The sequence below is a fragment of the Camelus bactrianus genome, chromosome 23, assembly GCF_048773025.1.
Source record: "Camelus bactrianus isolate YW-2024 breed Bactrian camel chromosome 23, ASM4877302v1, whole genome shotgun sequence".
NCBI classification, from domain to species: Eukaryota; Metazoa; Chordata; class Mammalia; order Artiodactyla; family Camelidae; genus Camelus; species Camelus bactrianus.
In genome coordinates, this window is record NC_133561.1 from 18777268 (window position 1) to 18792104 (window position 14837).

Sequence of the window (14837 nt, forward strand, 5' to 3'; positions counted from 1 at the left end):
AAGTCATTTATACAGCATGACACCAGCGGATAGGTCACAGCAAAAGAAAAACTAGAGGAGGGTGAGGAATTAGTAGCTCTTGGGCGGGGTGGGAGCCTGGTTGTTATTTTTAAATAGGGTGTAAGGTTAGACCTCAGTGAGAAAGTGAGATTTGATTGAAACTCAAAGGAGATGAAGGTGGTCACATGGTAGATCTGGGGGGAGGACAGAGAGAGCAGCCAGCACACAGGCTTTGGGATGGGAGTGGGTGTGAGACCAGGTCGAGGCCAGACTGGCTGGAGCAGTGAGGAGGGGAGAGGAATGAGTTCGGAGGAGACGGGGCTGGATGGTGTGAAGCCAGTGCTTCCCCCACTACCTGTGATGAAGGAGCAGGTTATTTATTTTTTTTCCCTCATCCATTGCAGGCTAATCGTCTTGTAAGATTTTAATGAAAACGAATTACTAGAAAAATGAATTTTAAAATAAACATAAAATAAAAGCCCAATGTTTTATTATTAGAGTCACATAAAATGTCTCTTCCCGGATTGCTGTAAACTTTTCTAAATGGTAACTTTGTGTTTCTTTACTCATCTTAACCCCTACGGCAGAACCATACTGTTGAGTTGCAAGGGTGAGATTCCAGTGTAAGGACTTGGCCCTTGTGCTAAGCAAAAGGGGGGGCCGTTGGAACATTTCACACAGAGGAATGATCTGATCCGACTGACATTTCAGTGACTGGCTCTGGCTAGAGGATAGGGTTCAGGGAGCCCCAAAGAAGCAGGGAGACCAGATGTGAGATTTGCATTTTACAAGCCAGAGATGATGGTGGCTCAGACCAGGAAGGAATGGGAGGGTAGCACTGGAAGAGGTAGAACGTGGTTGGTTCTGGGTGTGTTTTTATGGTTGAGCCCATGGAGTCAATTGAATGGAATTGTGAAAGGAAGAGAAGTCAGGGGTGACCCCAAGGTTTCGACTTGCATGATACAAAAGCTGAATTACTGTCAGCTGAGACTGGGAAGGTTCCAGCTGTGAGGGAAAGGTCGGGGAATCAGGAGCTCCATTTTGTGTATTTTGAATTAGATTTTCAGTACATAGATCTAGTCAACTGAGAAATGTTTAAACATCATAATGTTACCTAAAGACCTATGTCTTAAAGTGGGATCTTAGGGCCAGAGAGAAACATGAAAAGTCCCTGAAGTGTGACCTCTCACCTTTGACCTTTTACCTCTCAAGGCAGGGCAAAGTTACTAGACTTGAAAGGGTCCAGGGAAGTCCATTTAAGAGCCTCCATCGGTGATGACATTCTGACATTGAATTCTCCCCATTTGGAAATTCTTCCACTTTTTTTTTTTTTTTAACCCTCACAAGTAAGAGAACTGTCTCCTAATTTTAAAGACTCCAAATCTGCTTGACCCTAAATTCCATGAGGCAGCTATAGCGTTGATTAGGATTTAAGGGTAATCTGGCTACGTAATCTGCCACCCATTTGATTGCTAGGAATAATTTGGCTTTTCTGATTGTCTGTGGTTACAGGATTTATTATCAAAATTTAATTATACCATCCATATAACAGTTCCGGATATTTTGCTATTTAGTGAATAAAGGGTAAGGTGCAAAGGTGTATAGAGTTACTGAGCCCAATTCTTTAAAATAAATATATGATACACACGTGCTCGCCACAAAACAAAGACTGGAAGGTCATGCGCTGAAAATCTTACGTATGATTATTTGGGTGGAGAGACTCTAAGTAGTATCTGCTCTCTTACACTTTCTGGTGTGTGATAAGAAGATGTTTTACTGTAGCAGTTAGCAATTATAGCCTTTTGTTCAAGAAAATGAGCACAGCGGCCTTGTGACCCCGTTCCTTTCTCTGGCTCCGCGCAGCTCACCATCTGCTACCTGGATATGCTGATGACCAGCGAGGAGCGCCGGAAGCAGCTGAGGGACCAGTACTGCTTTGAATGTGACTGCTTCCGATGTCAGACCCAGGACAAGGTACGTTGTACAGAACCAGCTCGGAACACCTCCCAGGCAGTATCCCCATGATTTTTCACAGAACTCTGCTTTTATTTCATTAATCCAAAAGCAAATGACCCTCAGTGCATAGCAGGAAACAAAACTAAATAAAATAATACATTGTGCTGCATCTATTTTATTTCCTGAACCTCTTATCACCCACCAAGCAACAAGAAGTCTAATCTCAGGTAAGGATCCATGGAGCTTAGAGTCCAGAGGGAATGTAAGTGTGAAACATGTAATTAAAAGGATGCTTGAAGTCCAGAGGGCTATTAGAGCATATAGCAAGAGGGTTAAGTTCTGTTAGGATTGGTAACAACTAGTTCTCAGTAATAAAATACCAAGTTTTATCTAGTTTTTTACTTAAGAATTTCTTCTGTGAGCTTTTCTGCTGCAGTACTTTATCAGTTGGAGATCAGTTATCTAGCAACTTTTATTCTCTTAGAAAGGAAGAAGAGCCAAAATAAATGCCATAAAGATAATGAATGATCTTTTCTTGTATTACTCATACACTTCCCTCACACTGAACCTATTTACTTTTAGTCTGCACATAATCGGGTTATCTAATGAAATCTTAACTCTTGTAGAGTGTTTTACATCTCTTGGCATTCTTTTATAATCATTATCTCATTTGAACTTAATACTTATAAATTAGGAAACAGAACTCAGAAAGGTTCAGAGATAGCCCTTTGGGATAGGATGGAGGGAAAAGTGGCAGAACCAAGTCTCAAACACAGATCTTTTGATAGATCTAGCGCTCGTTCCACTGTCCCACATCTACCTGTGACTTCTGGCGCCAGCATCAACGGAGGGGGTAGTTGCTTCCGCTGCATGAGAAGGGACCATGAGCTCATTCAAAAGATGGAGGAGTCCATGAACATGATTGGCTTTTCATGAAAAATGACTTTTAGAAATAGGTGGATTGAACAGGAAAAGTTGGATCCACCACTAATGGCTTCCCAAGATTCCATCCACTCTAGTGTTCAGTTTGTCATTCGCAAGCATGCCAGGAACCACAGGGGATCCCCTGGGATTCCTCCCCAGATTATAACCTGGAATGGCAGGGAGCAAGCCAGCTACCCACCAGTGTCCTTGGTTGGGAATGGGAAGGCTTTTGAATTTAGTGCCTCTTATGTGCCATCTATGTGGTAGACCCTCAATTTTTTTAAGTGATTTTTTTATTAAAATTAGGATCATGTTCACTTTTGGCTTATTGTTATAATTGAATCTGGGCTAAAATAGTATATTGGGAAAGGGTTTGGCTGCAAATAACAGGTAACCTAAGTAAAACTGGCTTTTGTGGGTGGGGTCTGTTTTCCTCAAGAACTCTAGAGAAGCAGTCCAAGAGAGTCTCTGGGAGCAGCTACTCATAGGTCTCAGTACAGACCCAGAATCCTCTGTCTTCCTCCCTAGCCATCCCCAATGTATGCTTTTGTCTTCATGGTCCCAGGATGGCTGCTGCCCCTAGCCCCCAGTCAGTGCATCCAAGCTCTCGACAGGAAAAAGAAGGAGTAATAACAGGCAGAGAACAAGGGGAAACCCTCCTAGGGATTTCCACCTGTATCTTTTGGTTCAGAACATGTCACATGATTACCTTAGGTATAAAAGAGATGAGGAAATGGAATTTTAGCTTTTCAGCCTTTATACTAGAAGAAGACAAGGGAGATGAAGATTGTAAGTAGCTTTTTGATAGCTGATCTACCTTGTCTATCATATCCATTAAGACCATTTTCTTTATTCCTTTGAGCTCAGAGTTTCTTTGAGATAATGATAGGATTGTCCAGAGAGAGAGAGCCAACAAGTTGTGTGTGTGTGTGTGTAGAGAGACAGACATACTGAGATGTATTTTAGGGATTTGGCTCATGTGATGGTAGAGGCTAACAAGTCTAAAGATCTGCACTAAGCAGGTGGAAGATGCAGCAGAGCGGATGGTGTGAGTTCCAGTGTATCCCCCAAAGATCATAACATTTAAAATTAGTTTAGTCAAAATTAAATTTACTTCAGTTCCTAGATTTGAAGTTTTGAAGCTGATGTTTCTGCTTTTCTTGGAATGTAGAAAATTCATCTCAACAGGTTTCTGGATCAAGCACTATTTATTATGTGCCTACATCTGCATGTTACTGGACTTGTATGGTATCATGTTTCCGGAAGGCAAGAGGCCTTTTAATAGCAGGTGTAATTTGCATGTGTGGAGTTAGTTGTCATTTGTAATCAGCAGCAACTTAATTTCTGGAAGAAATAAAACTTACCTCCTAAATAAGGTTTTGGAATGATTTGGCTTCTAACCCGTGCTTGTGCAGGTCAAATCCAAGGCAATAGAAGCAGGGCAGACCAAATGGAACTGGTTGTTTCCATAAGCTTGTGAATAGTACGGAGCATGCTTCATTGGATGTCACATGCTTTACTGTTAAAAAAGAAAAAAAAAAAAACCTATAGTTACTTTCCATGTCCCACTGAGACTGAATGGACAGCATCCTTATCAAGCATCCTCAGTGATTTAAGTAGCTGATTTTTATAATATTCCTCTGTATGACTGATTGACATCATTTCAAATTATAGCTTAATAAAAGTAAGAAAGGTGAGAATTTATGTAATCTATGTTCTTAGGTCTCTGATGACTTACTTCATTCCAAGAATAAAACTTAGACTATCTAGAGGAAAGCAAAGACTGCGTATCCTTCGTAATCCTGTAGTCTTTTAAGTTAAAAAATTTTTTTTATTAAAGCTATACCTGGGTATAGTGTGAAAAGTCAAAGTCCTGGGCCCCAGTTGAAAACATGAGTACATGTTCGCTCTGTGCTCCTGCACGAGTCCTGCCCGAGTCCTGCCCCCACCACCTGGAGGTAACCCCTTTCAGCCTCTGGCATTTATCCCACGTTTCTAAAAGAAAAAGCTCCTTTAAATCACATCCTAAAGATGTTTTTCCTGTTGGGTTGGTCTCATGTCTATTTTTTTTATTTCCAAACTTTCAAATTTGCTTTTCTTCCCCCCATATGTCCCCATTGAGGTTTTATTTCTACCTATTTCTGTTTCATAGTTTCTTACTCACTTCCCGTGCTTGCTGCTCTGTTATTTATCTGTCAGAGCATCCTGATCAGACTTCATTTACGTCTCGGTTGGTCGGTGCTATAGTTGCGATGGTTGTTTATTTTACTGGAGTGAAATCCTGTTCTGATTGTTGATTTTTTTTTTATTGTTGGTGGTTAGCTTCCTTAGCTTTGCGTTTCACTTAGTGTTCTGGAATTTTGTAGGGCAGGCCCATTTTTAGTGGAAAAATTTTTTATTTTGTTCCTTTGTCTCCTTCTCTGCTCAGCCACTCTATCTGATAGCTCTGCACTTGCCTCCCTTGAGCTCCCCAGGCCCCAGCGCAGAATGTGGACTTAGTGGCGCTGCGAACTGTCAGACCACAGTGATGTCGGGGCTGTTGCAGACGTGGTTACTTAGGAGATCTGTACCTGAAGAGACTCTGTGTCTTTTAGCCTTTCCAGGAGCAATATTTCCTATAAATGTTTTGTCCAAGGAAACAAGTCATCAATCTGTATTTTCAGCCTCTTTTTATAAACAGTGGAGCCTCACCTCATCCCTGGGTTTCAACTCCACTCACCTTTCTTATGTGAAGCATTTTAATCTCTTTTCACCGTTGGAACTCAGCTGTCTGTGACTACCTTCCAGACCTGAGGCCTGGCCTCAGTTTTGCTGACTGCTCTGCACTCCTGTTCTATTATGGGTCCCGAGAGATGTTTCTCCTGTTTTTGAATTAGTAAAGCTATTTGTGGTTACTCTTTTTCTCCTTTACTTATCATGACTGTGGGTTTGGAGCAGAGGAGAGCACCTCTAAGTCTGCACTTACAGCATCTCGTTGGAAGTCTGCCCTTCACTTTTCAAGTACACAGCTAGGAATTCAAGTCTTTGGCGGCGAAGGAAAATGTGAGGATAAACGATGATCTAATTCTCCTGAGGGCTTCCAGCCACGTGTGCACTTTTACCCGGTACCAGCCTGTCTGCGGAGCCGGGGATCTGTGTCTCTTTTACGACTGGGCCTCCTATGGAGGGAGAGTTGAGCAGAGTCATTCTGGAAATGTATCTGTTTCAAAAACAGTTTCATAAATGATGCTGTTGGAGAAAACGCCCTAAGAAGCTTCTCATTTCTTGATGCTACAGTTCTGAGTCCACTTGCTCTTATTCTTTTCTGTAGAAGTAAAGCAGTGGTAGTAATTGTCTTTGGTAATCATTTCCATTTCTTTTCAGAGACTCTTTTGTAGCACGGGATCACCTTTCTTGGGTCCCTCTGAGGCCCTGCACAGCACCTGTGGGTTAGGGAGCCCCGAAGTAGCCCGGCGCCTCATAGAGACACAACTAGTGCTGGTGCCAGGCAAGAACAGCCCACATCCCACACGTGCTGCGCCTTAACTGGGCTGTCACCATACACTGTGGGACCTGGGACAGGAGGCAGGAATGACCCAAAGGAAGGCATGGTGATTGTCTGAAGGAGGAGTAAAAGAGTGTTAGAGTTGAAGCTGTATTCAAAAGAAATGAGAGTTTTCTGCCCAAGAAAAAGTTTTCATGGTAACTTGAGTCTATTTGAAATATGAACAATTAACTCAAAGACCATTAGAAAACCAAGATTTTTTTTTCTGCTGCCTTCCTCTATTTTGCTAAATTAATTGTAAGCAGAAATGCCTCGTGGTGGGGTGATGAGCCCAACCAGCTCTGAATTGTTTCATATTTCAAGTTTTAACAACCTAAGCAGAATGTATTTCCTGTTTCTAAAGTTTTCATCATAACCGAATTACATTGTCTTCAGGAAGATTTGGCAGAGAATTAAAGGAGAGAGAAAAAGAGAGACAGAAAGGAGGAAGAGAGAATGTGTGTGTGTGTGTGTGTGTGTGTGTGTGTGTGTGTGTTGAGTTTTTAAGTAGTCAAACCTAACATTACTGTGTGATACCTGTCTTGCTTCTCCAAACAACCAGAAGAAAGGGTTTCCCAGGGGTGGATGCAGTGCTGTCATTAACAGTAAAGTGAGAAAAGGGTTTATTGACTTCACACCAACACAGTCCCGTCTGCAGTGTTACTGTGAATGACTGGGTGAGGTTTCTGGGCACAGTGGGCTGTAAAGTCGGTGGGAAAATAAACAGTGGAGCTGCTATATTCGCCCTGGAGTGTGCTGTTCCCACATTACGGGGTGTAGTGCTTCAACACTGCCTTCTCCACAGGCTGCTTCACGTGGCTCTGGTCTGTCCGAAAGCCCACCCCAGGGGTCAGAAGAGGGTAAACACTTGATTTCGTCAGTTTTGCTTTTGTTTTTGTTTTTAATCATTCCAGTAGATGTGTAGTGATATTTTGCATTCTGGTTTTAATTTGCATTTCCTTAATGACTGATGATTTTTTTTCATGTGCTTACTTGCCATTTGTATATCTTACTTGGTGATATATTTGTTCAGATCTTTTGCCTATTTTAAAATTTGGTGTTTTCTTCTTACTAAGTTTTGAGAGTTCTTTATTCTGTATGCAAGTCTTTTATCAGATATGTGTTTCAGAAATACTTTTCTCAGTCTGTGGCTTGTCTTTTCACTCTCCTGACAGAGTGTTTTGAAGAGCAGAGTTTTGTATTTTGGTGTAGTCAAATTTTCATTACTTTTCTTGAACAGATCAGTCTTTTGCTGCCATATCTAAGAAATGTCGGCCTGATCCAACAGAATAAAGATTTTGTCTATTAGAAATTTTATGGTTTTAGGTTTTACATTTAGGTATTTGATCCATTTTTGAGTTAATTTTTATATGGTACAAGATTTATTCTTTTGCACATTATTCTAGTATCCTTTATCTTATTTCAGGCAGTAGGATATTATAGAAAGAATGCAGAATTAGATACAAGGGTTGTTGGGTTCTGGTCCTGGAGCATCTACTGGTAACACTGGTGACATTAGCCAGAGAGGTCAAGTTCGAATGGCTGGTAACAGGGCAGCTGACTACGTGCTTTGAAGGCAAGTAGTTCTGGGGTCTGCTGCCTGCTAACCATTTGACTTTGGTGGGTTTGTGTACGTTAGTCTTAGTTTTTTCTTTTGTAAGAGGAGAGTAATCCATATCTGGCAAAGCTGCTCTGAGGGTTCAGTTATATAATGTAAATCTAGCTTGGGAGATGGTAGTTCTTCAGTAACGGTAGCCATTATGGTTACTGAACGATCTGGGGAAATAGCCTAGATGGAAAGTTCCAGGAATTACAGCATCCTCATTTCCCATCATGTGCTGCTCAGATTCCCTGAATTGCTCACATAATCTTCTTGATAGCTTTTAAAGTCTTCCTGCTCCAACTTTTAGTAATCTCTGCTTCCTTCCCCTTTTTGGTCTGAGTGCTTCCTGTGGGGTTCCAGTGGTCCCTGTGTTGGGGTGGCTGGTGCTTTGCCCACTTGTATTCTCCCCAGCCTGGGCTCTCCCTCCTGAGAAGGCAGCTGACCTGTGTCCACACTGGGGTCTCTCACTGCCCTGCATCACAGGTTGCCCTGTTCACTCCTACAGTTCCTGGCATGGCTCACAGTGAGAGGGTGTGGACAGGCTGTAAGTAGGGGTGCAGAGTGCATTAGGGAGGGGTTTTCAGACTGAATAAGAAGACAGCAAAGACAGCATGAGCGGCCCTGCACAGAGCAACCTGCACATCCTCTCTCCCCTCCCCACCAGGCCCCTGGACAAAGTTGACGTCATCCTGGGCCCTCTTTCCTCACTCTCTCTCCCAAATGAGGTGATGCCTCTTTCAGGGTTTACCGTATGGGAATTGTACTCCCTTTCTGAGTGCGACCACACTGGGAATCTTTTGCCCACAATAAAGCAGCAATAACGAAACACTATGGGAGTAGAGACCAGACAAGGCTTCCCTCGGCATTTATTCCTTCCTGCAGTACAGGGGTGAGCCCTGAGAATAGGCCTCTTCAGTGGTCACAGTAGCTTCAGGGCCCCAAGGTGTCTGGAGACCAGCTCCTTCTGCGGTAGAGCGGGCAGCAGAGGGCTGTGCCTAAAACCTCTAGCTGACTCCACGGTGGCAAAGGGAAGGATGTCCCAGAAGTCAGGAGTGGGAAGACGGGGCATTCTAATACCTTCAGTTATCTTACTCTGGGTAGAACTTAAGAGGATATGGTGCCATCCAAAAATAACTTACTTGCTTTACTTGCAAAGTACATTTCCCCTCTTACCTATTTGCTGGGCTCAACAGTGAACCTGAAAGGCTGACATTTTTGGTCCATAGTACCTGCCCAGAGCCCTTCAAATATGACATTCTTGACTTCACAAAACCTTGGAATCCTACAAGTCTCTGTCACACAGACTACCACTAACATCTCCCTGTTGGAATGTGGGAAGAAGCAAACTAAATAGTGAGTCTCATGATAACTATTTGGGGCTCGCTGTTGGCTGAGTGAGTCATAGACAGGCCCCCGCAGTGACACTGCCTCCTCGGAGGGATGAAGCTGGGGAACTGGTGCCCATGGTGAGCTCCAGGAGATGAGCGGCTCTGTGCAGCATGCGGCTCTATGAACTGGGGATGGAGGGCTACTGACTGTGGTTCCACTTTCTTAGTCCCTTCCTCTGAAAAGTGGCTATTGGGCTCCAGGTAAACATGGAAGATTCAGCACATGCATTTCTCTACATTCTCTCCCCTAAACGTGCTGAAATGATGGTCAGATTGGGCTCTTCCTATGCATCGCTGAGTGTATACCGTCAGAGCCTAAAAGGTGGACCCAGGAAAGCATACTTTTTGCTTAGATCCATAAACACATATCACAGAGGCTAAGTGGTACATCAGAAGGAGTCAATTAAATATGAATAGCTGGAAAAAGCATTAGGCTTCTGGTTCAATACTTTCTTTTTACAGAGACGAAAAATACCTTGTACAATGAATGACGTTGGAGAATAAAGACCAGAAAATCCAAGTATCCTAATTCTGGGGTGATGCGCTTTTGATGAGAGGCGCTGTGAGGACTGACCTGGGTGTGGGGGCAAAGGTCAAAGATAAAAGCAAAAACATAACTTGATCTAGAAGTTTCCCTTTGACTATTTTTCTTGAAAGATTACTTCCATTTGTTCATTTCTCATTTTCAAGTGCTTAACATAGTATCTTTATCCAGTTTCTCAAGTCCTTTGGATAATAGAACTATGGAAATAAAAGCTAAAAATGTGTATATTTTAGATTGGCTTCACCACTGGATAATTTAGCATATTTTAATTATGATGTCTTCCCATGACCATGAACTAACAGTCACTAGTGCTTCCACTGCCCAGCCAGGAGGATGAGACTCGGTCAATCTTGTAAGAAGAGACTAAACCATTAGCTACTGTGGAGTCCGAGGAGCCCAGACACACCCCCGACAAGGACTGTGGTTCCAGCAGGTCTCTTCTGTTCCCAGCCTGAGCATTAACCCTCAGGAAGTCGGGCTTCTGCTACCACCTAGGACTTGAGTGGACCTAAGTCTCCTTTTTTGCTTACCACTCATCCACAGTTACCATTCACCTCCAGTCTTTAGCAAACCTGCTTGAATATATACTTCTCTCCCTCCATTTTTCCCCCCTTTTCTTCCTTCAAGTATTTAGTGACTGTGGGAAGCCTAAGATGAACAGCTCTCTCCTTCCTGCAGGTGGCTTGTATTCCAGTGTGGAGACAGACACCAGGCACACTGTTCAGTTCAGTGTGGCAGTTAATTTAATGGAAGCCTGTTTTCAGTGCAGTGGGAACAGAGGAGAAAAAAAAATCAGGTCAGTTAGGGAAGACTTCACAAAGGAGGAGACAGTGACGTGAGAAATAAAGGGTATGTAGGAGTTTTCAGCGAGATAGGTTGGTGAGGGGCAGAGAGGGTTTGCCTGGGGACACACCCTGTGAAATGTCCCGGAGGTCTGAGGGTGTAGTGTATCAGGCAACTGCATATGGTTCAGTATTCCTGGAGGATAAAGGCCAGTGAGGGTGGTGACTAGGGCGAGGGGAGAGGTGATGCCAGTCAGAGAGTTGAGATTTTCCTCATGGAGGGATGGGAAGACATTGAAAAAAGCAAGGGTTGGCTTTTTAAGCACAGCTGCCAGAAAAATAAAATGATGTCTATAGAAACAAAAAGTCAGCAACTGTTCCACAAGGAAGGAGGATCATAAGCCCTAAAAGCAGGTGAGGAAATGAACGTGGTTCTCACTCTACTACACCCAGAAGAGGGGCTTTTGAGAGCTGCTTTTGCATGTCTGTGATGGCAGCCTTCTCCCTCCTCCACCAAGAATGAGATACTGTTGGGTCTAGTTAGTACCATGGGATATGGCAAATGGTTTGTTTCAAATGCTCATCCACTCACAGGGCTGTTTCTGGGTGCTTCCGTTAAAGACTGAAATGGTTACCAGTTGCACTGAGTATTAACTGTGATGGTCTCTGAACTAACTGTCCTTGTTGGTAATTAGGATGTTGTATTGCTTCAGATGCAGACATCAGCATATCTGCTGTTTTCTTTGAACCCTTATTGCTAAGTCATTTTCAGACCCTGAGAACTCTAAAAAGTAAAAAAACGTGAGCTTTCTCTGCCTCTTGTTTTGATATGCAAATTGGAATTTTGGAATTATTAAAGCATTGATAATGCTTTCCTGCCTATGAAATTAAAATTTGAAAGCTTCAGCTAAAGGCCCATAAAAAACAGTTGTCTCCACATTTGTCATTAAATCCCTTCATGCAATAAATTTGCGTATCCTTAATTTAGAATCATCTGGCTTTTTTTGGAATTTAGTTCATCTTGGCCCTTTATTTTTCAGTGCCTTCTTATGCTAATTTCTTTATTTATTGTGCCTCTTAAAATGAAACACATAAAGTAGCAGCCAATTAATAAATTATGTTTTCTACAAATGAAATAAAAACACATTAATTATTTCTAAACAATCAGGCTGCATTCAACATGGGAGAGTTCCACAGTGGGAAATGCATGCAGGCTCAGAAGATGAGAGAAATTCCCTCAGTTTGACATCATATCAGTGAATATCTACTTTCTCCAATTGCTTCTTGTTACGAAGAAGGTCAGTTAAAGTCATTGTAAAAATTATGAGTACTCACCTGCTTAGTTTCATAGCACTGCCTTTCAGCTCAACCTGAGCAGTTTTTCCTGGAGCTACAGTTCACTCTGTCCAGCAGCCCCACAACTGAAAAAGGGACACAGAGAACGTCCCACGTGCTCAGAGAAGCACCACAGAAAAATAAGCCTCTGAAGGAAAGATGAGGGAACAGGACTCTTCAGCCTGCAAGAGGCAGCGGTGGGGTGGGGGCTACATGCAGGCAGGGTGACCTGCAGTTTTTAGTCTTGGGGAAATAGACTTAAACTGCAGGTATTTGGATTAAATGTACTGACCTTCTGAACTTTTTTTTTTAAAGACATGGTTGTCGTGGGGTCCGGCAGGCCAGTGCGCAGGCAGTAAAAGAATTTACCAGAGACGAAGGAGGAGAATAGTGAAGGAGTTTATTAAGTGCACTGCTGTAGACAACAGTGGGCCACCCAGAGAGAGGCGTCCGGGTGAGTCCCGAGGGTTGGCTGCTGAGGTCTTTTATTGGGGAGAGTTATATCAGGCACCGAGGGGTCACAGGGTGTGTGATCGGCTTGTGTACAAGTCTCTGCTTGGTTGTAGGTGAGATAGGAGGTTTAGGGTCTGTGAAGGGTAGTGGGATTTATGACTCTGATAAGGTGGGGTCTGAGATATTGTGAGGTTAGGCATTGCCTAGGGGTATTGGTTTGTTAGGGCAAACACACCCAGTAAAGATTGCACTTCATCTTTGGAGGGATCGCAGGCAGACATCTGAGAGCCCAGGAATGGGGCTGTTGGACTTCGAAGGACACAAGTTGGCCTCAGCTTGGTAGCCTTTCCTCCTTGGGGATATTCCAAGAAGAAAGTCTTTCCCATCTGTCTGAACACTTGACTTGAATCCCCAGGAAGCCTCCCTGGCCTCAAGTTTGGGAATCCTTTGACTTGGATAGGTCCCTGGATGAGATAGATATTGGGGGATTTTAAAAAATCACACATTCTATCACTAAAAAAGATTTTTACCCTATAAAATTAGAATTTTTTTTTAAATCACCCACTCTGGGTTTGTGCCATTGTCACCTCTCTCCATTGGTTCACATGACACATGATCAACAAGCATTTGCTGAGTGCCTGCTGTGTACTCAAAGGCCTAAGAGAAGACCCTATTAACTGCTCCTGGAAGGCAAGCCAGAAATAGGCAAAAATGAGAAAAAGGGTTAAGCCTATTAGGTTTGTGCCTAAATTCTTACCGTATTGGTCCCATCTGCGTGTCGTGATATCCTCTTGGTTTCCATGAATAAAGGCGCTGAGTGGTCAGAAAGAAGTCCTCCTCGCTGGTCCTTTAGCATCAGCCCCTTAAAAATAAACAAACTAATAAACAGTATATAAAGTTTACTTCTGGACTTCAGTCCTGATACATATATATATATGTATATTTTCATTTTAGTTCTGTTTTTTAGGCAAGATAGAGTGGCCAAGAAGTGAGAGAGGGAGTCTAAAAATAAAAAAAAAAGGTGGTAGACCACTTTGTTCTTTACCCCAAAGTAAGTGGAAAAGTGGCAAAATTATTAGAGTGTCTTGAGTTTCAGACTTTACTTTGGGTGGTTTCAGGGCTTGAGCAAGACATCCCTGTCAAGTTTATTTGGAGAGCACCCCTCAGTCTTAGTGCTGGGAGCCTGCTTTAGTTGTTATCTGGATTTTTCTGAGGTCATCTAATACCACTCTACAGTGTGGAAAAAAATTAACTATTTCTATAATGCTGTTGGATTAGGATCTAGTTACCACCGGGGCACTCAGTGAAGAGCAGAAGGATTTTTAATATTAATGGCAGAGCTTCAAGAGATTGTTTATACCCTTTCTGCATTTGTCATTTCAGACCATAAAGAATGAAAAGACAGGTTTAAATGTAAAATCACTAATATTGTCAATTACGGGCAATTCCTGGAAATGAGTCTCGGTTTCTTTCTGTAACAATCACAGTGCTGCTGTATTAGCAATTAGAGGAGCCCGGCCTACCCTTTCTGTAAAGCGTAGACTCTTGGAAACAGTTTCCGTGCGTAAGTCCCTCTATTGACGGAGCTTTGCATGCTACCATAAGCTCATCCCGATAATTTGTACCCAGGAAAATTACCACTGCTGCCATCCAGCCTTTCAATTAAGTGTGCTTTGCTGTGAGAAGTATCATTTAGATTTTTATTAATTTAAACATTGTGTGTCAACAGAAGGTAGATCATGATTAACTGGTAGAGTGCGGTGTCTCACAGAAGACATACGTGTCATAGAAAAGTAATTAACTTCCTCATTCTATTGCCCAACAGATGTGTGACTGAATGAGAACTGGGGCCCAAGGGGACCCTAGCCCATGTATTTAGTTAGTTATTTTAAGTCATTAAGCTGTTGACTCAGAGACCCGGTTACATGTTTCCCAATACTGTGTTCTCTTTTCTCATGGCTCCATTTCCCCTCACCCCACCCCAACCTATGCCTAAAAGTAGGTTTAGAGCCGTCACCCAAAATTAGCCATTCATTTTTGGCTAATTGTAGTAACTCCAAGCTATGGATGGGCTCTCTTTCAGTTGAGATAAGGGTTGGATGACTAAGAGAGCTGAGGATACATCAGACATGCAGGACTTTTGTGGAAAACCTGTGGAAGGTTTAGCAGCATTTGTTAGGGGCAGTGGGGGCTGGGTGAATAAACCAAACCTGGGTTTGTCCACCAGCACCCCAAATGATGTGGGTCAGGATCTCCGGAGCACACCATACGGTTGTCACTTCTTTCTTTCCAGTCACTGAGTCTCTAAGTGTTTCTCCAGCCCGACTCC

At 42.8% G+C, this 14837-nt stretch overlaps 1 protein-coding gene across 4 annotated transcripts in view; it reads left to right on the top strand.

Annotated features, from left to right (window-relative positions):
- The window catches only part of SMYD3 (SET and MYND domain containing 3), a 562584-nt gene that overhangs the window by 432680 nt on the left and 115067 nt on the right, over window positions 1-14837 (top strand). For all 4 annotated transcript variants that reach the window (XM_010973568.2, XM_045509457.2, XM_074351719.1 and 1 more), the window contains one exon: window positions 1864-1974. In XM_010973568.2, the coding sequence (XP_010971870.1) occupies window positions 1864-1974 (111 nt within the window). The remainder of the gene's footprint in view (window positions 1-1863; window positions 1975-14837) is intronic.